Genomic DNA, 25,262 nt, shown 5'->3' with positions numbered 1-25,262 from the left:
AAGCAGTGGGGTCGCAGTGGCAGGTCCGAAATCTTGGAATACGCTGCCCTCGGCTTTACGTAGCACCACTGACCGACCTCAGCTCAAAGCCAAATTAAAAACACACTTATTTAAAGTGGCTTTTCAGTGAAGCCGTGGCTCACCTTTGTGTTGTTGTCTTGTGTTTTATGTGATCCACTTTTAAATCTACTTCTGGAATTGTGAAGCACTTTGGTCAATCTCTGGTTGTTGTAAGTTGCTACATAAATAAATGTTGACTGACTGATTAATTGATTCCTGTGTTCGACATTTTCATGTTTGTTTGTTTTTTTACATTTTTCAGTGTCCCAGCTGGAACCCTTTTTGAATTGGGAGTTTATTTGTACTCTCACTATATATGGAGCTCTTTATTTCCTACAATTACACACAGATGAGCATATCACAGGTAATGTAGGGTTTTAGTGTCCTCCCCATGGGTATCAAATCATTGATCATCCAATTATAAATATAACTGCTCTATCACCAGATCCACAGCCACCCCGGCAAGAAAGTAAATATGCTGCGATATGTTGGTTCAAAGAGATTCTGTACTTGTTGCCATCAGAACACTTACCACGTGTGAAGAGTCTTCAGTTTCTGTTTATGCTTATGAATGGAATATACCTGGAGGTGACTGACACTGGAAAAATACAGAGAAAACGTTGTCTTTTGCAGAGAAATTTTCTCTATACAGATTGAGATAATCCCTGTCAGTCAGCAGGAACAGTGAGGTGGAACCAACTGTGTATTTTAAAAGAAACTGATTTGAAATATTAGTAATGTAACTATAGTAAGCACCATAGGTGAGCTCATGCAGCCTTGAAGTACGACATCAAGTCAGTTTGACATGCACAAGTTTTACTCCTGAATAAGATTATAGTAATAAGCTTGACTCTAAGTCAATCACTGCCCTCGGATCAAGGAAAATATCACATTTTGCATTTGTGAAGATGTTTGGAGATAAAATACACAAGCTTGCAGCTTCTGTACTGTAACCTTCAGGAGACTGAGGGGCTTTCTGTGCATTTCTTACTTCATTAAGGTGTCAAACTATTAACTTCTGAGGGATATTTTTTAAGAGATGTCATAGCTATTGGGTGATAATTATTGTGCTCCTTTGGGTGCTGTTCTTCTTTTTAGTGAGAGGATGGTTACGAGGTGTTCTCCAGGTTAATAAATGATGTATGAACAGAAGGTTAAAACAGTACGTTTCTAACCTAGTCACAGTATGAAGACCAAAATGTCACATAAATGGGTGTCAAAGGCCTTTTTTGAGTAAGAACATTGAAAGCAACACCTTACTTCTTTGGCATCTATGGCAACCCTGCCAGTGCTTCTGACAGTCCAGAAAACCTTTTCTTTAACTGAAATGTCTGTCATTTTCCTCATGGCCTGCAACTTCCTGACAGGTTTCCACTTATTACAATAAACACTGTCAGTGAATTCATAGAAATTAAACTAAACTTACAGTGAAATGTCCTTATGAACATTTTGTAATGCAACAGTAAATGTGCAAAAAGTTCAAAGTTATGTAAGCAGATTTTCTTTGTGACATTACAGGAAGAGTAACTGATTACAGAATATAATACCAAACATGCCATATCTGTAAAATGTGGTGATTTTGTGACAGGTATACAGTAAATGTAGCTGTTGTCTTTCCTCAGGGATGTGGAGGCAGATCAATGACTGATGTGATTGACCGCTGTGACTCTCTTGTCTTCTGATAAACAAGGATCATGTGACTAATTCCCTTTCTCTAGTCTGCCTCTTCATTCACTGTCTCGTGCACAGCCTACAGTAACAAACCGCCTCAGAAACTAAAAGAATAAGAACTAAAATATAGCATTACCTTCTGCTAGGTGCCTCTGGTGTAATTCTGTCTCTGTAGGACTGATCTATATTATCATGGGTTACCACGTTCACCCCACACTTCATTTTCCCTTTAAATAAAATACAACCTTTACCATTGTTTGTACAATTTTCGCTCTTGAAGCCTTGTTAAGGGGGCGTTTTCACAGGATTTTCCCACTATTGAATTTTTCCCCTTTGCAGCATCAGTAGCACAGAGCCAGCCTCCAACCAGACTACGCTGTTCCTGTCGCTTACACTGTTTTTTTCTAAGGTTAGGAGGCAAGATTATTACGCACAAGGACAGCAAATATATAGAGCCCGAACTAAACACTCTGTATTTCACCGTGCACGAGCACCTCGGGTTCGGGTTCGGGTTGTGTTGCACGGAGGAACAAAACAGGTAAAAACTCGGCTGTTTCTTTTCCCCTTTTCTTGGTAATTTTTCATGCCGCGGCGCATATCCGGACTGACGGGACGCTTCACTTTCTATGTCTGATGTGATTAAACCCAGGCAGCGGATCCGAGACTGAATGGAAAACGGAGGGGGAGGGCGGGGACTTGCTCAAAGAAATGGGTCGTTCTTGTAATGTATCTGCTGAGGAATAACACGGCGAAGTGCCCGAAATATTTGGTTTAACAAGCAAAACGCTACCAACCTCCCGTAGCTGATATGAACTCCCATCTACGACATCATCTCGCTTAATTAACGGCAGTGAATATATGAATGTACCTCTCGGTGTAAGCTAGCACCGCGGTGTCAGCCTTTCCAACAGTTTAAACATCTTAACGTCTGCGTAGCTACGTCGGAAAGGTGTTGCTGTTGGACTGGGTACAGTAAGATTAGCTTTCACTGCTACGGTCATGTTCCCATGTTTGTGCCTTCGGCTCGTGCGTCCAAACCCTCATGTTCTCGTGTCCACCAACGTTTAATGTCAGCGACGAGCTCGCGTGTCAGAAATAAACGGAAGGCGTTCCAGCGGCTCAGCTGCAGGCCGCAGCGTGTTTACATGGAGCTCCAGAGAGAGAAGCTGAACCCTTTAGCTTTCATCCCGGTCAGCACATGGGGGTGTCGCAGAGGTTACTCGTGGCTTTCTTTTATTTCGTACAACACGACGACACATTTGTATTTAATTCGACAGTTCTTTTGTGTTTGGCTATCAGTCTCAGCTAAACAGACGAAGGTGTCGTTGTTTCACATCATCTCACTGTGTTAGAGGGGAAAACTGATAATCAACAGTAAAACAGAACACCCACTCAAGTTTTCATGTATAGTATGATGATTTTATGAAAAATATATGTAATGCAGTGCAGAACACACACCAGTTAGCCATATGCAAACCGTTTATTTCTCTGTAAGTTGGAATGATATTTAATTTAATAGTACATCATTTGACATAGTAAAATATGTCTTTTGTTCTCTATCTAAAAACTCATTTTTCAAATAATTTTACATGCCAAAATTCCATTCACATCCACAATATTAGGGAATTTACTGATTTCCTTTGTTGTTGAACGGTTCTTTTTTTTTTTTAGCATATAGTTAATTGTTTTCTTTTTAACATACTGTGAAAAATGTCATTTGTGTGATTTACTGGGTCTGGTAATGCTGTGTCCAGAGCAAGATGTCAGCCAGAGGAGGAAAGAAGAAGGCCACCAAGTTGTCCAGATCATCTCGGGCAGGTGTCATCTTCCCTGTGGGGAGGATGATGAGGTACCTGCGCACTGGTACACACAAATACCGTATCGGCATGGGGGCACCGGTCTACATGGCAGCTGTGATCGAGTACCTGGCAGGTAGGTAGGAATTTCATGATGAAAGCATCGTGTATACCTGCTTCAATGTCTAGAAAAGCACACGGTATATTTCTATTTGTATGAGATTAACACATGTTCACTTTGTTATGGTATATGTGAATGAAGCGTTGACTGTAACATTTGACATAATTCTTCTGTCCAGCTGTGTTTATCCAAAAAGGAAATACTGTGCAAAATTCCAATGACACGCCATCAGAGCACATCAGCAGGGCAATGAGCCTGAACATACAGTAAAGGTGAAGAAATACATTTAAAGTAATAAGAAGAGCAAGCATCCCTGCTCTGCCCCAACAGAAGCCTGATCTCGAGTCAGTCTGTGATGACATGAGGGAACAGAGGACACACAATTCCTACACTATGGAAAAAACAATCGTTGTGCTAGTCTGACCAGAACCTGACTTTTGTATGTACACATGTCAGAATCATACAAAATAAAGCTTCTCAAAACTAGGCTAACTGTGCATGAATACTTTGAGCGAGACTTAAATGGGCCGAGGTGCTTCACACATGCTCCAAAATGGAATGTCTTTGCATCTTTTTGTTAAAACGATGTAGTGTAAGTCTATATTTCCGCAGCTGAATTCCCAATAAAGCTGCTTGTATTCACAACATGTGAATAAAACCTTTTTTTTGGATGTGTCAGAAATGGTAACTGAAAATCAGCTGACTACGACTGAAACTGATTCAGATTTACTGATCACGGTTTCAAGCAACTTAAAGACAGCATCTGTGCCGTGAGTTCAGATACGCTTTTACATCTTAAACTGTAAAGTTCTAAGCACAAGAAAATCTCGAGCGTTTATTCACACAGTGTCAGCCATCAGTGAGCAACTTGCTCCTGCTGCTGTGCATGTATACTGAAACAATGACAGTGGTCCAAGTAAATGGCCAGGTTGAGCTGTAACTGTTGTGAAAATCAACTGTGCAAGTCACTGTGGTGGCTGAGATGGCCTGAATCAGCAGAAGAACAGGCTTTCCCACCAATATGCTTTAAACAACCTCTGCCTCACACAAATGTTATTTGTGTCACGGGTGCTACATTTGATCAGGTTATTCTCATCTTACTTTTGCTGATCAGGATTTTTCCTCAGCTGCTACTTTTTTACTTTCAGCTCAGATTTTTTTCTTTTTGTCAGTCATTACTCGTTTTTCTTTGTTGCTTAAAGAAAGTTATGTTGCCTGACTTCAAAGTTATCTCCAATCTATCTACAGTTAACCCGAGTTAGACTTGTTAATGCATCAGTCCTTTTCACCTGTTAGGACATGAGAGCACAAAACAAGATGTCCGTAGTACTGTACCTCCTCCAGAACTGTAACAGTAAGAGCTTTTTGTTAGAACAAACTGAAAAGTGACAGTAAAAGAGAAACCCTGATCAGGGAAAGAGGGGGAGAATATCAGTGTAATTGTATCTGCTATACGCTAGGGAGGTTTTGCTCAGTTGTTAAGATGAAAATGTATGTCCAAATATGTGAAACATCATAAAAAATGGTGGCTTCCAACAAATACTGATGATAAGATATGATTATTCCAGACATGATAGTGTCTGTTTGTCAGAAGCAGAAAAGGTGCTCACCAGTTAAAGTACCACAGAGATGTTTTTGCAGGTGCTTCTTGATCCGTCTATTGGTTTATGACATATTTTGTTAATGTCAGAACCTTTTTTAAATGTAATTATGGAACTTTACCGGTATCTAGTTTAAAATAAACAAAAAGAAATCGGTGTGACATATAGTTAATAAAATGATAAAGGCACATTTGTATTATGTTTTGGATATGAATAGGACAAAGAAAGTAAAGCAACACATAAATGTTTATCCTGTTTTTATTTTGATCTAAGCTGATACAATATAGTTTGCTCACAAGAGTTTGATCTCATACTGTTGACTCTTGCATTCTTGATTTAGATTGCTGTTATGTCCCATAAAGAAAAATAGATCTGTTTAAATAACCTCAAATCTTCTCTGCTCTTTCTACTCTCCTCAAAGCTGAGATTTTGGAGCTGGCAGGAAACGCCGCACGAGACAACAAGAAAGGCAGAATAACACCCAGACACATCAAGCTGGCTGTGGCCAATGACGAAGAGCTCAACCAGGTAACGCAGGGCTCTAGGAAGGGCTGACCCATATTTGTGTGTAGATGTTTGGGTTGTCCTTCATGTACAAGTGGAGCCAGCTTCTTATACTCTAAAGTACAGTGGTTATTGTGCTATGCTCAGGTAAGATCTGCTCTGTTTAAGCAGCACGCCTTTAACTGATAAATGGAAAAATTTATATTTTCCCCCATTTTATTTACATTTGTTTATGTGTTATGTTTCTGCATTTAGCAGACGCTTTTATCCAAAGCGACTTACAGGTAGGCAGATAGGGTCAGGGGGTCTTGCCTAAGGACCCCTACTGGAGTCATGCAGGGGATGAATCTAATGTAATTCAATATAATGTCAAAAGAGGAAATACTAATAAAAAGACAAACTTCCATAGGGTCACTTAAAAGAACACTGAACCCTTGATTAACATATACTATCAATATGAGAAATAGTTAAAGTAATTACCAAAACTGGTTACAATTATCTAATAATTCTATATTGAAACTTTAGAGCACATTAAGTAGCTACAAAGAGTTACTTTTTTGTATGAATTGACATGTAATATGGAGAACATTTTGGTAATGCAGAAAAGTATGAAAGCAACAGATGTTTTGGACACTTGGTTGGAGTAACACGTTCCAAATACAACATCTGATGAACATCATCACCTCACATAGGTGGTGCTGGGGTGTGTTGGTGGTGCACAGTGGCTCCTCTGTGCTTTTACAAAGCTGCTTAAAATGGAGTTAGTGGCCCATAAAGCAATTAAAAAGCAAGGAAGATCATTTTCTGTCGACTACAACCAGCACATTTAGCCAGTTGGTACATTTGTGATGTAAATATATTGATAAATGCATCTTTATTTGATACATGTTTTATTTTACACAGAAAGTGACATTTAGAATCAGGTTATGTTAATGCAGAGAAACCCTTTCTGAGAGAAAACCTACGGAGAAGCAAACTCCCACAGGTTCTCGGGATTGTTGCCAATTTAGCAACTTTGTGATCAGATTTAGAGATTTTTTTCTTCTTATTTTCGTATCTATTTTTTTGTTTGCTAGTAAAAAGATAATAATTGGAGTTAAAGCCTTTTTTATGGAGCAGGAATATGAAGGTTTCAGTGGACTGTACCAACAAAACAGCCTCAGTTATTTCACATCTGCACAAGACAAGCCACTGTTGCAAAGATTCTAAATAACCCAATGAAAACAGGTGTGAATGGTCACAGTTTTTTCTTTCTGACATGTTTTCTCCATCAGCTTCTAAGGGGAGTGACCATATCAAATGGAGGGGTTCTGCCTCGGATCCACCCAGAGCTTCTCTCCAAGAAGAGAGGAAGCCGTGTAAAAGTGGACAGCCAGGCATCCATCCCTGAAAAGCAAGAAGAACGCTTAAAAAGCAAGAAACCCATCAAATCCTTCAAAAAGGTTAAAGGCAAACGAGGCCGCAAGCCAAAGGTCAGTCAGGTCAACTGAGTGGACAGAAAACACACGATGAGTCTTGTATATTCAAAGAGATTCAGTTCAATTCAGTATATGATCTATACTTTGGGTCAAGTTTTTACAGCAACAAACTGTACTTTTACAGGTCATCAGCAAAATCTTTGGTTCCCAAACGATTTAAAACCCATCCAATTCAATTAAATGATCCAACTCAGGGTCGAGGGATGGCTGGAGCCTATCCCAGTCAGCAGGGTACACCTTGGATGGGAACTAGTCTATCTAAGGGCCAGGATTTCAAAGCTAATGTAAACACAAACAGTGTGTGTACACACACACACAGAAAGACACAAAAAGCAGAAAGAGTAACAGCTACGCTGTCTTTTCATTATGCTTTACATGGGATTACCGTATTTTCCGGACTATAAATTGCTCCGGAGTATAAATTGCATCAGTCAAAAAATGCGTCATGAATAGGAAAAAAAAACACAAGTCGCATTTATTTAAATTTATTTCACAAAATCCAAGACCAAGAACAGACATTTAATGTGGAAAGGCAAGTTCTTTAACTACACAGTAGCACACAGAACAACAGGCTGAATAGGTGTCCGGTATGTTAGCGTAACACATTAATGGACATTCAGCTACACAATAGCACTTCGCTCCATGGGGATGTCAGACGTGAGGGGAACTCGTCCATGTTGATGATATGATCCGGTGACACGTTGTGTTCAGTTACCTGCTTTTCAATCAGCTCACGGAAACTGTCGACCTCGGCTTGGAGGTCTGCTGGCACTTTCTGACACACTGTGGTCCAGGCTCTGATAGAGAGGCGGTTGTGTTGCATGAAGCAGTAACACCAAGAAGCCCACCTGCAAAGTCATTTATATTCTTCTCCTTGGCAAGAACCAGGGATGGAGACGTAACTGCACCGTTGACGAGCCTCTCCCGGCAGGACCTTGTTCAAGCACCCACCTGTGGACTGGTTCCTCCAGCTCTGGCCATCTTGCTTTCAGCCTGCGATTAGCTTTCTTTGTTTTCTTCATTGCAGTAGGGTTAAGCTCTGTTTTATGCCACTCCCTCACTCACTGGTTGTTTCTCACTCACTCCAAACTTTCTTTCTGTTGCTTGATTGCTGCATATTTTACCACCTGCAGTTTATAATCTGCAGAATAGGATTTTCTTTCTCAGTTGTCTTTAAGTTAATGTTTCAGTGGTACAGGAGCAGCATAAAGTTGCCACAAGCCTAGCGTGTCCTCGTGCTGCTGTAGATAGCAATGTTTACTCCTTGGTTCATGTCAGTCAGTATGAATTAACATTTAAAAACATGTTGGATTATATATATTTTGATATATAAGTCGCACCTGACTATAAGTGGCAGGACCAGCCAAACTATGAAAAAAGTGCGACTTATAGTCAGGAAAATACGGTATTCATTTATTCATGCATAACACGTTCTCTGCGATTAGTATAAAGTGCTAAATCTGTTATAGTAGTCTTTGGTTGTATAGGGATGATTAAAGGAGATCTTGAATCTCAGTCAGATGGAGCTACATCAGACCACCTCCAGCAGAGACTGTGATGCGATTAGATGACCCTGTTTCTCTTTAAAGTGTCCCGAGATGAACTGAAATGGAATTGAATGAAAAAGCAAATGAGAAGCATTTAGTTATTATTATTCTCACTTTTTTGTGTTTGATCAGGAACGAGCTTTCATGCTTAACGCACACATTCCTTTTTCATATAACAGAGTGTGCTCAGATGCTCATGCATGAGTGCTAAATCAATAAATTTGGCAAAATATAACAGTTTGAAAATCAGTGAGTGTTTGACAGAATACGTAATTAACGTTAGATAACAAACCCGAGACTCTGACAAAGCATTTGATTGCAGATTTTCCCAGATAATTTTTTGCAGATGATTTGATCAATGTCTGGTTTAAATTAACTGTTTTTCTCCTTCTGGCAAAGAGCACAGACAATGACAAAGAGTCTGTTCCAAGTTCCTCAGTGGAAGATGGACCTGGCGATGGCTTCACCATCCTGTCAGCAAAGAGCCTGTTCCTCGGACAAAAGGTAGCACGTGTGTAGTCAATAGTGCTCATACTTGTTTGAAGAAGTTACAGTTGTAAGTTACCCAACTAGTGTTTGTTGGATTTTCTATAAAAGCTCAAATGTACAAGAGAACGCAGCAACACCTGGTCATGCTTCTGTAAATCCACAGCTTTCACTAACAGAGAGTGAAGTCAGCAAGATTGGATCCATCAAGGTGGAGGGAATAATTAACCCAACAAATGCAGAAATGGACCTCAAAGATGGAGTTGGTGAGGGGGACATGTCCTGATGCACTATAACAGTTTTTTCTTACTTTTACTAAGAACTCCGTCACCCAATCTCAGCTGCTGTGGTGTGATTTCAGGCAACGCACTGGAGAAGGCTGGGGGTAGAGAATTCCTGGATGGAGTTAAAGAGCTGCGGAAAGCTCAGGGGCCTTTGGAAGTGGCATCAGGTACAGGGTCGTGGAAAAAAAAACTGCAACAGCTGTGCTGCTGACATCCTCCAGGATTAGGCAACATGTCACAAAAACAGAGAAAGCCTTCAAAAATAATACAATTTCTTCCAAAAAAAACCTAGCTGAGTATGGACGATGACTGAGGGTTCTGTTACCCTGTTAGCCTTTAGAAGAAGAATTATGGGGCCCAAGATGTGAAAAGAATAGAACAGAAAATACTTCATTCATCCCCCGTGGGGGGGGATTCAAATAGTCATGTAGCTCAATGAAAATATTTACAATGACTGTATAGTAGAACAAAAATAATAATAATGATAAATAAATTAATGTGAGAAGAACATGTCAGCAGTTACTGTTAAAAAGCCTTATAGCTGTGAGGACAAAGGACCTCCTGAACCTCTCAGTCCTGCAGCTGCTTACCATCCTAGAATTATATAATACATTATATAAAATGCTACCACATTCTAGCAGTGTCAGTAATAGACTGAACTTCATGAAATAATATTTTGTATCCCACTGAGCAAAAGTAACAGTCAGTCTACAAGTCAGTGTGCCATCTGAGAGCCGCACTGCGATGGTGACAACATGAAACTAGATGCCTAAATTAGGCCATGACTAAAGCGGATGTCGTTGACATCCTGGGAGATGTATGAGAGAACTGTTCCAGTGGGTGATGTTACATGTCAACCTGCACGCAAATTTAAAGTACAGTAAAATCCTTCAGTATTAGCCACAGTTGCAAGTGAGTGATCAGGTCTCTTAAACATTTATATGCACCTTTTTTCATGTCAGACTGTTTGATCTGTAACACAGCTGCAGTTCTACTAGCAAATGGTCACGATCCAGTTTTCTTCAGAAGTGTAAGTGTAGATTCTCAGTTGTCAAAGTATTCCTAAGAGCTTGAATAAAGGCAGCTGGAGTCCAGTTTCCTTATTCAAGCTTTTAGGATTTCCTTCCAAATATTGATCTTAGCAGTGTTTTTACAAACATTAGCAGCTATTGACACTAAATTATCTCCAAATAAAAATGAACACGTTGCTTAAGCCTTAAATGAGTGGAGTGATTGATTAAGTGAGATATGAAACGGTCCCTCAGATGAATTTACCCAGTCCATGTTTTTCTTTGTGTCCCACAGTGGCAGTGAGCCAGGCTAGTGGGATGGCAGCTCGCTTCATCATTCACTGTAACATCCCACAGTGGGGTTCAGAGAAATGTGAGGACCAGCTGGAGAAGACAGTAAAGAACTGCCTCACTGCAGCAGAAGAAAAGAAACTCAAGTCTGTGGCTTTCCCGTCACTACCAGCCGGCCGGTGAGCTCCATTCTGAGCCCCACAGTAATCTCTGACCTGGTGATGTGAGCACATAGAACACTTGTACCTCACAAATTGTTCCAAGTGTAGTTTATTTATAGAACTTGTAGCGGTTTACAGTGACATTGAGATGCTTCTTCAGTTCTGACAGGTGAAATGTTCTAAATGCATCAGTACGCTGTTGGTTTTCTAGAACACCTTGAGGCCACACGGGTGACGGACACACTCACCATCAGGAGACAATAAGGGATTGAAGATTGAACTAAAACCAGGTTTTTAACTTCCCGACTCAGTGCTTCTCGCTCTCATTATGGTCATTAAACAGAGCAAAGAAAATGTTTCAAAGCCCTCCATGTGAGAAGAACACACATCACTCCTCTTACTTTGTTTTACTGCAGCTCTGCTGCTCTTCAAGCTTTCAGTCTTAGCAGGTCTTTTTACAATCTGCAGTTTGACCTCATGATGGCGCCGTTATCTGACTGTAAAGCTAAATAAATATTTATTTACCAGCATCAACATCGCGCTCCTCCTCATCATGATGATGGCTGGACAAAAAAAAAGAAAAAGAATATGTTGCTGTTGTCCGAGTCTGAAACGACCAGGAGGGGGCAGCAGCAGCTCTCTGATCACCAGCGATCACTGAGCTGTATGTAATAAACTAATGGGCAAGGGAGTGTGATGATTTTTTTCCAGGCACGTAAATGTAATGCGTTACTACCCAGCTCAGTGTTCCACTGCTACTGTGTCTGTTCCACCATGAAAAGAAGCAGCTGTGAACATCTAAATCTGTCTGACTGAACAGCGTGTTTGTGCAGACTCAGTGTTGTTCTTTGTCCCTTTCATCCTTACAGTGATATTAAAACCTTACTCCGTCTGTTACATTTTCATGTAGGATGACACGGACATCATATACAGTAGTTCTCTCTGCTCCCCGTGTCTTTTATCACTGCAAAAACCTGTGTCTCTGGTTTCCCCTCAGGAACGGGTTTCCAAAGCAAACAGCCGCTCAGCTCATCCTGAAGGCCATCTCCAACCATTTTGTGTCATCCACCAGCTCCTCTCTGAAAAACATTTACTTTGTGCTGTTTGACAGCGAGAGTATTGGAATATACCTTCAAGAAATGGCCAAGCTAGACGGCAAGTGAGGATTCCTGGTTTTTGGGAGTTTGTTTTTCTAACTATTGCTGGTGTCGGTAGGTGATACAACAGTAGGGCTTTTGTTGTGGAGTCTGTGTTGATTAAGAGGGAAACAGTATTTGTGAGTGGAGTGCTGTTCACATTTTATGTTCCACTGTCCCTTCAAGAGATTGCATCCTTTCCAGATTAGATACTTTAAGTCCTTTGCTATTATTGTTCTTGTTTCACTAATGTTTTTACATTCCATGTATGAATACATTATAACAATTTATTTTCTTGGCCTCTGTAGTTTCTGATAGTTTACTAAAAGATGTGGTTCTCATTTGGCTTTGAAATAAAACTGATGTTTTACACCAAAATATTTAGATTTTTAACATGCTTCTGTTATTTTGTTGTTGCAGAGTATGTTTGTCCAAAAGCTACCTCATAGTCACAATGCACGTGCACAAAGAAGAATACCAATTCAGTTTATGTAGTCATCAGCTGTGAGAAATTACGCAGGTGCAGAGGTGCGTTTAAGTGTTGTACCATTATCAACCTCTGGGTGCTGGCTCCTACAGACATGGATGCAAAATTTGTAAGATTTTTTTTTTTTTTTCAATGACATACTTCTCTCTGATTGGTGTGCTGTTAGCCCTTCTGAAGTTAGCTCAATCAATATTTGTGACACTTTTGTGTAATCAAGATTAAGGAATAACTCTCCAATAGGTGTCTCCACCTTCTGGTCCAAATATGGACACTTCTGACACCAGAAAAAAGAAAATGGTCCAAATCAATGCTTTCAAACGGCAGTCCACAGCTTAGCCAATGACATTGCAATGGTTTCATCCGTCTTTTAATTACTGTGTAAAATGTTAAATAACTTTAACTTTGATAGGAGGAAGGAAAGGATGAAGAATCCTTTCACAAAACATCCTGAGCCCCAACCTAAGTCTGAAGACTCCTGACCTTCCAGTGCCCTTGCATCAGTCTTGAGCAAAGCTACTCAAGATGTGTAAACAGATTTAATATGTGAACAAAAGTATTTTTTATGGCATCGTCAAATCACGTCTATCTGACTTCAACAAGTATCTTAAAATGTTAAGTTTAAAGGGGACCGCCAGTATTTTTAAACCTGGACCTTATTTCTGGCATGAAATACGTTCATCTGCTCACGAGAACAGTTTGGCAAAAGTTGGCGTCCTTCGAAAGATATTTAGAAAACTTGCGATCGGCGTATATCCATATAACGGAGTGAACGGGGCTTAGAGGATGCAGCCTCTAAATAAGGCATTATCTGTCTTTATTTCACCAATACTTTAAGAAGAATGAATGAATGAACGTGTGCTATAGCTCTGTTATCTCATAGCTGCTGTTATGTGGCTACTTGCAGCTAAAGGAGAGCTAACGGAGGGATTTCTACACAGGCACTCTACTGGGACCACTTCATCCACACGCCCCCCTGGAGCACAATTTTTTTGCTCTGTGACAGTCCGCTAACTTTTTTGTTTGGGACGTTCTTACCGGAGTGAATAAACTGTGCTGCAGGGGGGCGTGTGGATGAAGTGGTCCCAGTAGAGTGCCTGTGTAGAAATCCCTCCGTTAGCTCTCCTATAGCTGCAAGTAGCCACATAACAGCAGCTATGAGCTAACAGAGCTATAGCACACGTTCCCCTTTAAATGTGCGGCTGCGGTACGATCTAATAATATGTCATTATTAATAGTAACATATCCCCCATGACTCCAGCCTAATTCAAAGAAAAAAAAAACACTTGGATGATGAATTCCTTTACATTTTATTTATTACATAGTAAAAAGTACATTACTTTATTTTATATATATTTTTATATAGATACATACGTGTGTGTACATATATATATATATATATATATACACACACACACACGTTCACATATTTTATTTATGTATTTAACCGTTCAAGCACAGCTGAGCTCCTGATAATCTAAGAGTCCCATACAACAAATAAACACACAGCTTACATGTTGGTGGCTCTATAAGGCTGTAGTGTTACCTGACTGACGCATACATACACTGTGTCTATGATGACTGTACTGCAGCAGAAACAGCTCCCCGTTCCCAGTTCAATAAATAACATTAAATATCACCGAGAGGCCACTCTGCACAGAGCACAAGCTTCCACTCCATAGTTACGCATTTCAAAAACAGTTTTGGCATTAAACAGATTACATGTTTTTGTACTCAAGGCACGATCAGCATGCAAGAATGTCAAGACACATTTAATGAGGCTAACCGCAGCAGCTGAACAGCTGATAGTGAAATGGAACCACAACTGAGTACTTCCGGTGAAACTGCAAATATCAATGAATCCACTTCATCACTTCAAAACCATCTGTCCATCTAATGGGGGTTCAATTCCACTTGATTCTGTGTTTTATGTTTGTACTCAGCTCTAAATCAAATCAAATTCTTTTTGGAAGATGCCAGTCGGATGAGAAAGTAGAAGGACTGTCATGCTTTAGTGCGAGTCCTTCCCAGGTGTCACACAGGGCTACAGACTGCAGCTGGATCTCATGCTGTAACTCTGTCCAACAGGATCCCAAAAGACCAGTCTTGTGTCATAAATTAGTGTGGCTTTCACAGAGCCGGTGCAGCAGTGTGACGCAGTCTAAATGACAGCCTTCACAGAGGCATAAATGGACTGAGCTTAAACACACTCGTTATTAAAGACAGCAAGTAAACATGAATGAAGAAAACATTTAATTAATCATTTCCTTTCATGCCAGTCACACGATTCAAAAGATTTTAGATCAAATCGAGTCAAAACATCATTTTAAACTAAGACACTTTCCTTAAATTTCTGTCACATGGTAATTATCAACATGAAGTATGGTTCTGATTACAGCTTACAATAAAAAGTTAAATCAGTGCTGTTGTGTTAATTGATGAGTGAGAGCTCCTCCTCAGGCTCTGGGAATAAACCACATCCGCCGCCAAATACACAAATGTGATCAAATTCTATCAATACTCAGCTCTTTATGTCTTGGATCTGTAGGATCTACACTGTGGAATGTCACACGTGACCTCTGCTCCATCTCAGGGAGGTTTTATGTGCAGAGTAACGAGAAAGATATGCATTTGTTGCTGGACTCTCATTGGGGTTAATATAGAACTGAAAAACTGTACAAAAAAACCTCTGGTACAGACAACCCGACAAAATATGGCCACTGAAACAAAAATTTACAGCTTAGCATGAAAAGTTATTTTCTGTACAGTTCTGAAGCAGACGCTGAGACGAAATCTCTCACACATTCTGGAATTGCCATTAAATCAACGAAATGCAGTACCTAAAATATCACTCATCACTGCTGTCCCTGTTAAATCTCCAGATTATCATCAAGCCCAGGCATATGAGGAAAGCTATGAGGTCAGTCTAGTCTTGTGAAGTTAAAATCTCCCTCCGAATGCTGCGGGTAGAGCGTACCCTGCAGGCTTCAGAAGTCATGGAGTGACGGAGCCGAATCTACATTTAAACACAAGTTCCAAGTTTATGATACAAATCATCTTTAATCAGGCAAATCTTGAAAGCATAAACTAGTTGTTGATTCCATCTTCACACATGGAAACTATTCACTCAGGTGTTACTGTTGAATCATACTTCTGGTGGTATTTTTACTTTTCTCTTACTATGCTTAATAACTCCCTTATGTATACTAATATCGAGCATTTATTACATGCTTATCCACCTTATTTCTCTGTACCATTCAGCACCATGGGGCCAAAAACTACTCCTGTCACATGCGGGAGCCTCACTTCTGCACATGTTCCTTCGTTAGCACACACACACACGCTGACGCTTGTTTGGACTTGGTCTCACACACACACACACACACGTTGTTACATTGGTGGACCGATTGTTCACTCAAACAGTAAATGATGATTAATCCTGCTGAAAATACTCCAACAAACATTGTTTGAGAAAAAAAACACTTTCAGGACTTTTTCAGGAAATGTAGAATTTGTGATTAACTAGTTTGGTCTTCTTTCTTTTTTTTTCCTTTTTTTTGATTTTGAAAAAACAGAAAAATACAGAATGCCACCAGACATATTTTAAAGTCATATTCCTAAAACAAACTTGTGGCGATATGCTCAATCTGTTGATTTATTGTATCCATCTAAAATAAATATACAAGAAGTTGTAAGTTTAAAACTAACTGAAGCACTACTCTAAACATCTGATTTAAGACCGGTTGGATCAAACGCCAACATTTTCCTCCATACGAGGACAGGCTCTAAATTCTGTAAAGTTGACCTTTCAAAACTGCTTAACGTCAGTCAAACTTAAACAGGCATGATGTCTCCATTTATCAACAGGGATCAACATAATAATGGTACAAAGAAAACCACCGGTGTTTAATAACAGCGTCACATGTTTTGAGAGACTATTCCTTTAAAATCAATCCAGCTACATTCATCTGATTCAAAAGCTATAATTTCACGTTTGAGACCTGGTGACAGGCAGATATTGTGGATATGTTGTCACGAGAGCAGTGTGGCCAGAGGGCAGATGAAGTTCTCTTACTTGACCTCGTCAGAGGGACCCGCAGGTTTGGGCCCAGGGAGGAGCGGCACAGGGGATGTAGCCTCAATAAGGGCAGGGTTCAGAATGATTGGGAGGGACATGGGTGGGACTCCCACCTGCAGGGGAGAGGCGAGGGGCTGCAGGATCAGTGGGGACTGGCTCAAGGGTGAGGGAGCCTGGACAGGAGATGTGGCTAATGGTGTTGGCATGGGAGAAATGCAGGGTGGGACTGGAGACATCTGGTCGGGTCCTTCAAAACAAAAAAACATTTGTAGACTAAATGCTTTAATTAGTCAAACAATGACCTCATTACATAGCATTTTGTTGCTCAAGTGCAGCATGAGTCTCAAAACATCAAGTACACAGTCACATATGCAGAGAAGCCACTGATGCGATGGTGGTAGGACAAAGGAACCTTTATTTACCGTTCGTATTGGCTGCTTGAGGCTCGTGTGGCGATTCTGGTCTGCTAGAAATCGGAGTCTCTGAAGGAGTTAATGGGACTGGCACCGGAGAGGGTGGCTGAGCAAGAGGTGGAGACATCTGGGGAGATGGAGGCCGGACTGCTGTGGGTGTTGGCTGCACTGGGTCTGTGGGGGGATTGGGCACCGGATCTAAACACAAGGATGATTCATTATAAAAACTAACGCTAAGTGTCCGGTGCCATTACAGGAGATTCAAAAACTGAACACACACCTGTTGACACAACAGCAGTAGTTGTAGTGAAGTAAAAAATGAGACCCAAAGACATTCTTCAGAAAACTTTTCCCACCTTTTTTTTAACAGAATAAGTTAGAAGTGTGAAACAAATACTTTGTCGAAGCACCTTTTGATTCAACTACGTTATTCAGTATTTTTGGCTGGAATTGTATCAGCATATCATATCACATTTTTATTTGGCAGTATTTGCCCAAAGTGCTCCTCGTCTGTCAGACTGCGAGGGCATCTCTTGTGCACAGCCCTCTTCAGGTCACCCCTCATATTTTCATTTGGATTTGGGCTCTGGCTGGGCTACTGCAATGCTTTCATTTTTCTTTTCTGCCAAAACTATAGTTTTGTTGATTTTAATGTATGTTTGAGGTCACGGTCCTGCTGAGGGCGAAATTCATCTTCAGCTTTCTAGCAGACACCTGAAGGTTTGGGCTAAAATGAATGAAATTAAATAAAAAAAATACTTGATTTATTCAAAAGAGAAATGATTTTGTTGCAGTACTTTTTTTTTAATGCTATCATTATAAGCTTTCATTGTTAACATTTATTGGTGTTGGCTGGAAGGATCTTTCTTTTTTGCATCACAGCTGAAGAAGTGATCACACTTGATGTTATGAAGAGGATACTCAGTGTTGTTCATTATGTTCACCAATTTGTTCAGCATTCTTCTTTTTACAATCAGCTCCAGAGCAGTTCCCAGCATAGAGCCAGCGTTCTTTATCAGTTTGTTAAGTTTCTTTGACACACTGTAACATCTTGGTGCAGACATTGTACTTCTTGAGAAAGCTAAGGTCCTTCAGTCTGTTATGTCCCTTCTTGTAGACAGCCTCAGTGTTGCCTTTCCAGTCCAGTCTGTTGTCCAGGTAAACTGCCAGGTACCGTATTTTCCTGACTATAAGTCGCACTTTTTTCATAGTTTGGCTGGTCCTGCCACTTATAGTCAGGTGCGACTTATATATCGAAATATATGTAATTTAACATGTTTTTAAATGTTAATTCATACTGACTGACATGAACCAAGGAGTAAACATTGCTATCTACAGCAGCACGAGGACACGCTAGGCTTGTGGCAACTTTATGCTGCTCCTGTACCACTGAAACATTAACTTAAAGACAACTGAGAAAGAAAATCCTATTCTGCAGATTATAAACTGCAGGTGGTAAAATATGCAGCAATCAAGCAACAGAAAGAAAGTTTGGAGTGAGTGAGAAACAACCAGTGAGTGAGGGACTGGCATAAAACAGAGCTTAACCCTACTGCAATGAAGAAAACAAAGAAAGCTAATCGCAGGCTGAAAGCAAGATGGCCAGAGCTGGAGGAACCAGTCCACAGGTGGGTGCTTGAACAAGGTCCTGCCGGGAGAGGCTCGTCAACGGTGCAGTTACGTCTCCATCCCTGGTTCTTGCCAAGGAGAAGAATATAAATGACTTTGCAGGTGGGCTTCTTGGTGTTACTGCTTCATGCAACACAACCGCCTCTCTATCAGAGCCTGGACCACAGTGTGTCAGAAAGCGCCAGCAGACCTCCAAGCCGAGGTGGACAGTTTCCGTGAGCTGATTGAAAAGCAGGTAACTGAACACAACGTGTCACCGGATCATATCATCAACATGGACGAGTTCCCCTCACGTCTGACATCCCCATGGAGCGAAGTGCTATTGTGTAGCTGAATGTCCATTAATGTGTTACGCTAACATACCGGACACCTATTCAGCCTGTTGTTCTGTGTGCTACTGTGTAGTTAAAGAACTTGCCTTTCCACATTAAATGTCTGTTCTTGGTCTTGGATTTTGTGAAATAAATTTCTAAATATATATATATATATAGACAGACAGACACTTTATTGATCCCAAAGGAAATTCAAGCATCCAATAGCAAAAAGTAACATAACATACATTCAACATATATTAGGGTCTATACAAGAACTATTAAAAAACTAAGAAGTAAGTGTAGAAATAAAATGTTTTGTACAACTATAAATTATTTAAAAATATAAAGTCACCGTAAAAGTAGCAGAAGTACCATCACTAAGAGCTGTTGTACAGCCTGATGGCCAGAGGGACAGAAGAGTTCTTGAGTCTGTTGGTGGAGCAGGACTGAGACAGTCTGCCACTGAACACACTCCTCTCCCTGATGGAGGTGTAGTGCAGAGGGTGGTGGGCTTTGTCCAGTATGGACAGCAGTTTGTTCAGGGCCCTTCTCTCTGCAGCTGTCCCCAGAGTCCAGCTCTGTGCCCACCACAGAGCCAGCTCTGCTCACCCGTCAGTCCAGTCGGGCAGAGTCCCTCTTCTTGCTGCTGCCTCCCCAGCAAACCACAGCATTGGAAAGGATGCCGGCCACCACCGACTGGTGAAACATCTGCAGCAGTTTTTTGCAGATGTTGAAGGACCCCAGCCTTCTCAGGAAGTACAGACGGTTCTGTCCTTTCCTGTGAACAGAGCCTCTGTTTGCTGTCCAGTCCAATCTGTCATCCAGCTGCAGCCCCAGATGTTTGTATGTCCTGACCACCTCCACACCGACCCCCTTGATGGACACAGGTTGGAGCTGTGGTTTCTTCCTTCTGAAGTCCACCACCATCTCCTTGGTCTTGGAGGTGTTCAGCTGTTGGCGGTTGGACCTGCACCACCCCACAAAGTCCTCAACCAGACTCCTGTACTCCCCGTCCCATCCCATCCATCCTTGACACGGCCAACTATCGCAGTGTCATCTGACTATTTCTGCATGTGTCCGACGTACTGTGGTCTCTCTGTGAGGTGGTCTGTAATCCATCCCAGCAGGTGTGAGTCCACCCTCATCTCTGTCAGCTTGTCTCTCAGCAGGAGGGGCAGGATGAGAAATCAAAGAACATGATTCTCACAGCACCGCTCTCCTTGTCCAGATGAGAGTAAGCCCTGTGTAGCAGATAGAGGATGGCATCCCCCACGCCCCCCTTCTCCTGGTATCCGAACTGCAGTGGATCCTGTGCGTGGAGGACCTGGGGTCTGAGGAGATGGAGCAGCAGCCGTTCGAAGGTCTTCATGATGTGTGATGTTAGTGCCACTGGTCTGAAGTCACCCGGCTCCCTGGGGTGTTTTATCTTCGGAACAGGAATGAGACATGAAGTCTTCCAGAGCACGGGACCCTCCCCAGCTGCAGGCTCAGGTTGAACACATGCTGAAGCGGCTCCCCCAGTTCAGCAGAACAGGCCTTGAGCATCCTTGGACACACTTTGTCTGGGCCTGCTGCTTTCCCTGGGCGCAGCCTCCTCAGCTCTCTGCTCCTTGGTGATAGTGAACTGGGGGGGTTGAACTGTTCGTGGGTGTGGCGGGTGGGGGTGCTCTGCCATCTGAGGTGATGATGGACGTGATGGGGGTGTGAAGTGGGCAGTCACTGGCTGTGGGAGCTGGAGTATCAAACCTGTTGAAAAACAGGTTTAGCTGGTTTGCTTTCCCTGCATCCCCCTCTTCTGTGTTGCTGCCCTTCTTCTTGCTGCCTGTGATGGTTTTAATGCCAAATGTTGTTCCGCTGCAGCTTCTGTTCCACCTTCCTTCTGTATTCCTCCTTTGCCTCTCTCTGCCGGACCCTGAGTTCCTTCTGTACGCGCTTCAGCTCCTCTCTGTCACCATCCTTGAATGCCCTTTTCTTCCTGTTAAGGATGTCCTTGACATCACTGGTGACTCAAGGCTTGTTGTTAGGGAAGCGGCGTACAGTTTTAATGGGAATCACAATGTCCATACAGAAGTTCAAGTAGTCAGTAGTGCAGTGGCTGACCCCGTCGATGTCCTCATCATGTGTGTCCTGCAGGACGTTCCAGTCAGCAGATTCAAAGCAGTCCTTCAAAGCCTCCACTGCCTCAGGAGACCATTTCCTGAAGGAGCATGTGATTGTGGACTGTCTCTGGATCTTTGGCTTGTAGTGTGGTGTGAGCAGGACCAGGTTATGATCAGACTTTCCCAGTGGGGGCAGAGGGGTGGCCGTGTAAGCTTCCTTCACGTTGGCATACAGGAGGTCTAAAGTCCTGTTCTTCCTGGTGTGGCAGCTTACAAACTGGTGAAAGTCTGGTAGTGTGGTTAAAATCCCCAGAGATGGCGATGAATGCGTCTGGGTGTTGTGTTTAAAGCCTCGAAACAGTAGCATGGATGACGTCACACGCGGTCTCGGCGAGAGCACGCGGAGGAACGTAAACACAAACAACAATGGCGTGGGAAAACTCTCTGGGCATGTAATACGGTCTGAGTCCTACCGCCAGCAACTCAATGTCTCTGTTGCACTCAGTCTCCTTCACCGTAACATGTCCCGGGCTGCACCATCTGTTGTTAATAAACAGTCCCCCACCTTTGCGTTTTCTGCTTCGTCTGCAGTCCCTGTCCGCTCTCACCGTCGTGAATCCAGGTACATTCACATTAGCATCCGGTGTGTTCTGGGTGAGCCAACTTTCAGAGAGACACAGTAAGCTGCTCTCCCTGAATGTCCTGTCGGTCTTCACAAGGACAGCCAGCTCGACCGTCTTGTTGGTCAGACAGTTGACATTTCCCACGGTAAACGAGGGAACCAAGGGCCACCGCTTAGCCGCAAGTCTAGCCTTCACCTTGGCCCCGGCTCTGCGGCCTCATCGCCTCCTCCTCAGCTCCTCAGGTACGGGGTGAACAATGCCGGCTCGTCCCATTGTTTGGAGTGCAAGCAGCTTCTCCCTTGAATAAACAAGTTGTCCGCCGCTGTATTGCCGATAAGAAGACATCGTATCCATAGGATATATAAAGTACAGCACAGCGAATGTAGTTCAAAGAAAAGAAAGTAAAGAAAAAATAAACACTAAAACGACACTCCACGTACGGAGCTACTGGATCAGCGTCCTGCTCATGCCGGAGATCAACATATATAACCTTATCTATATAAGATGAGGTGTACAGACTGAAGGGAAACTTTGAGAACACAGTCCCCTGAGCTGCTCCTGTGATGCTGACCACCTTCTCAGACACACAACCCTTCACAAACTGTGGTCTGTTTGTCAGGTAGTCAGTTGTGAAGACATATTACAGAACTTATTTAGGTGTGCCAATAACAGTCTCTCCAGGACTTTCATGACATGGGATTAGGGCTAATTCACTGGGATTTGGAATGGTTCAGAATTCCCTCCACCTTGACTAAAGTTCCAGGAGAAGAAAAGCAACCCCCAGCAAGACACTTCCTCCACCATGTTGTACTGTGGCTTTCTTTTAGTGATACGCATTGTTGTTTTTGTGCAAAACGTACCTTTTGGAATTGTGGCCAAAAATTTAAATCTAGGTTTCATATACAAATTTTCCCACATGCTTTTCGGAGTCTTAATATATTTTCTTTGCAAAATTTTGCTGAGCCAAAAGTTTTTTTTGTGACAAAAGGCTCCCATCCTGAGGAAACAAGCCCAAAGTCTGGACTTATGGTCTTCACTGTGTTACTCTTATGCCACATATTGTTTTGTACCATTCTCCTTTTCTACAGTAAGATCCCTTTGATGCTTTGTGAGCTCTGTGCTGACTATGACATGTGCTGAAGGATGGAACTGAGTCAATGCGAGGAAAATCCTCAGGAAAATCTGGGGTTCATCAGTGTCACTTTAAATGCAGTTGTGCATTTGTGTAACCAAATAGCATTTTAAGACAGTATTTCAAGGTATGCACACTTATGAAATACTTATACTTTTTTTCCTGACTTGTACACATTATTGGTCCCATTAAAAGGTGGAAATAGTTTTGCAATGATATCATTTTGTGGTCTTGTTCTTTAATATTCCAACAATCTAACATTTTAACAGGGGTGTGTATATTTTTTAAATCCACTGTATTTCAGTCCTTTTTTGACGAGCTTTGCGCTGCATCACAAGAACAGTGCTGAGTACCTGGTATGACTGTCTGTTTGAAGAGCTCCTCTCTCAGGTGAGGCAGGAAGCAAACAATCCGTTCCCAGGTTATTTCCCACAGGTCTGAGTATCCTGTCCGGGAGTCAGCACTGTGGAAAATCCCTGCCGTGTCCATCACCAACAGCATGTTCTTTAGAGACTCTGGGATTGCCTCCAGCTACACACAGACACAATTGCAGCACAACACCAAAGTCAGAGACTCGTCTAGCTCCAGGCTTGATTTTCAAATCAAATCCCCTTCTTTACTTGTTAGCTGTATTCACATAAATACTGTGTGTTAGTGTTACCACCATCCTCACCAGTAAATCACTGGATCCTGCATGCATGTACTTGTCCATGAAATCTAGGATGGTGAGCCAGAGGGCAGCAAAGGTGGGCAGGGAAAGCAGAGGAGAGAGGTGCTGGAGGAAGACCTGGGAAAACACAAACAATTAGCTCTGCTCCACCTTAACTGAATCCCCTTCAAATGCAATGCAAAAAGACACCAATGACAGCTGTAACGTGTTGTATGTCAAATGACAAATGCTACTTCTTTAATAAATGTACAATTACTTTTTGCATTACTGACCCACAGGTATTCTCTTAGTTCTGCACTATAATATAAGATGATCAGAGACTTTTCAGGGGCTTTTGAGGAATTATGTTAGTGTTGCTCAATTGTAAAGCTAAGACTACTGAAATGCCCTTGACTCAGGGACTAAAAATATGTTCCATGCAATGCAAACGTTTCTCAGCAGAGAGCTGCAAGAAAGAGAGTATACACACAAATCCAAAATCTTTAAATCACAGATAACTTCTGAAACTGATAACAGAAACTATGTATGTGCTGGTTGTTGGCAGTGAGTGCTGCAGGGTGTGTTGCTCTAAACCTTTGACAGCAGTGTGCAGGCTCTCATTCTGGTCTCTTCCATACCACCCACATCTGCAGGGCTGATGTTGTCCAGCAGCTTAGTCAGCAGGGGGAAAAGGACCTGCAAACACACTCCATCAACTCACTTCTGAAATCTAGGGGGTCATAACTGACTGTGTAGGAAAAGGAATTTCAGAAGAGTAATAACTGTCTCTGTTATTAGCAGCTGCTCTTTGTGATTCGAACCTTGTTGAAGCAGGACTCCCACTCAGTTGCATCAAGTGTCTGCAGGTCATGGACAAGCAGCGCTCTCTGGAGGTAGGTGAGGGCCTGCATGCGGACCTGTCGCCGGGCATCACAGCACAGCCAAGCAATGCCTGGAGAGGGCAACCAACAACATGACAAGCATGAGCTGCAATGGAGATCCAAACTCACACAGAGTCTGTGATCAAGCAACAAAGATATTCAAGCCCCTCAGTAGGACATGTGGAGCAGGTCACCAACTAATGACTTAGAGATGGTCTATTCTTTGTATACCTGATTTGTAACAGTTTGTAAATGTAAAATTAATCAAAAATATCATTAATATACTATTTGAAATTTTAGACATCAGATTGGTAATTGCTTCTTTTAATAAGAAAAACATAAATTAAGTATATTGTAATGCTGACTTACCTTGTAGCAGAGGGCACCAGCAGCTGGTCCACAAAGTCTGGGAGTCAGCCTCAATCTTCTTTCCTGATGCCTCTAGATGGCGCTGCTCTTCTGCCCAGGAGCTGTAGATGCTCGCTGCCCGGGTGTGCAAGGTGTGCATCAGGTCTAACAGCTGCATGGCCACAAACACCAGTGTCAACAATAACTCAAAAACTTCTGATGATTTTCTATGAAAAGCATCAAGTGTTCGGTGTCATATGATGATATGGAAAAACATTATTCTTAGGCTCTTAGCTTTAATCATTTAGTACTAGCAGCAGGATATGAAACCGATCTTTGTAACAAACTGTGAATCTGACTCGTCTACACTTGACTGTGTATAATACAGTAAAGTTGCACTGGTGTACTGTTCCTTATTGCTGACTGAACTGAAAAGAACTCTATAATAAATCAATCTTAAGGAGGG

The 25,262-nt window shown here is 42.0% G+C and overlaps 2 protein-coding genes across 7 annotated transcripts in view; one reads left to right on the top strand and one right to left on the bottom strand.

The window, feature by feature from the left end:
• The first annotated feature begins 2,087 nt into the window (after positions 1 to 2,087).
• Positions 2,088 to 12,524, top strand: macroh2a2 (macroH2A.2 histone). Of its 2 annotated transcripts, none has more exons than XM_072391599.1 (9): positions 2,088 to 2,269; positions 3,486 to 3,663; positions 5,671 to 5,777; positions 7,028 to 7,225; positions 9,178 to 9,282; positions 9,431 to 9,530; positions 9,626 to 9,715; positions 10,854 to 11,028; positions 12,008 to 12,524. In XM_072391599.1, the coding sequence occupies exons 2-9, from the start codon at positions 3,492 to 3,494 to the stop codon at positions 12,171 to 12,173; spliced, it is 1,113 nt and encodes a 370-aa protein (XP_072247700.1). In that variant the 5' UTR covers positions 2,088 to 2,269; positions 3,486 to 3,491; the 3' UTR covers positions 12,174 to 12,524. The 2 variants fall into 2 exon arrangements, with proteins under 2 accessions (XP_072247700.1, XP_072247701.1); XM_072391600.1 differs by lacking the exon at positions 2,088 to 2,269 and adding an exon at positions 2,463 to 2,946.
• A 1,397-nt stretch (positions 12,525 to 13,921) lies between these two features.
• The window catches only part of gbf1 (golgi brefeldin A resistant guanine nucleotide exchange factor 1), a 90,749-nt gene continuing 79,408 nt past the window's right edge, over positions 13,922 to 25,262 (bottom strand). For all 5 annotated transcript variants that reach the window (XM_072391598.1, XM_072391594.1, XM_072391597.1 and 2 more), the window contains 7 exons: positions 24,818 to 24,968; positions 24,389 to 24,519; positions 24,162 to 24,263; positions 23,592 to 23,705; positions 23,272 to 23,449; positions 17,131 to 17,319; positions 13,922 to 16,955 (listed from right to left, as the gene is read on the bottom strand). In XM_072391598.1, coding sequence (XP_072247699.1) covers positions 16,702 to 16,955; positions 17,131 to 17,319; positions 23,272 to 23,449; positions 23,592 to 23,705; positions 24,162 to 24,263; positions 24,389 to 24,519; positions 24,818 to 24,968 — 1,119 coding nt within the window. In that variant the 3' untranslated portion in view covers positions 13,922 to 16,701. The remainder of the gene's footprint in view (positions 16,956 to 17,130; positions 17,320 to 23,271; positions 23,450 to 23,591; positions 23,706 to 24,161; positions 24,264 to 24,388; positions 24,520 to 24,817; positions 24,969 to 25,262) is intronic.

The sequence above is a fragment of the Leuresthes tenuis genome, unplaced genomic scaffold, assembly GCF_036924035.1.
Source record: "Leuresthes tenuis unplaced genomic scaffold, fLeuTen1.0.hap1 SCAF_8, whole genome shotgun sequence".
In the NCBI taxonomy this organism is placed as follows: Eukaryota; Metazoa; Chordata; class Actinopteri; order Atheriniformes; family Atherinopsidae; genus Leuresthes; species Leuresthes tenuis.
The sequence above is the reverse complement of the archived record's forward strand: the minus strand, read 5'-3'. Positions and strand labels throughout refer to the sequence as shown.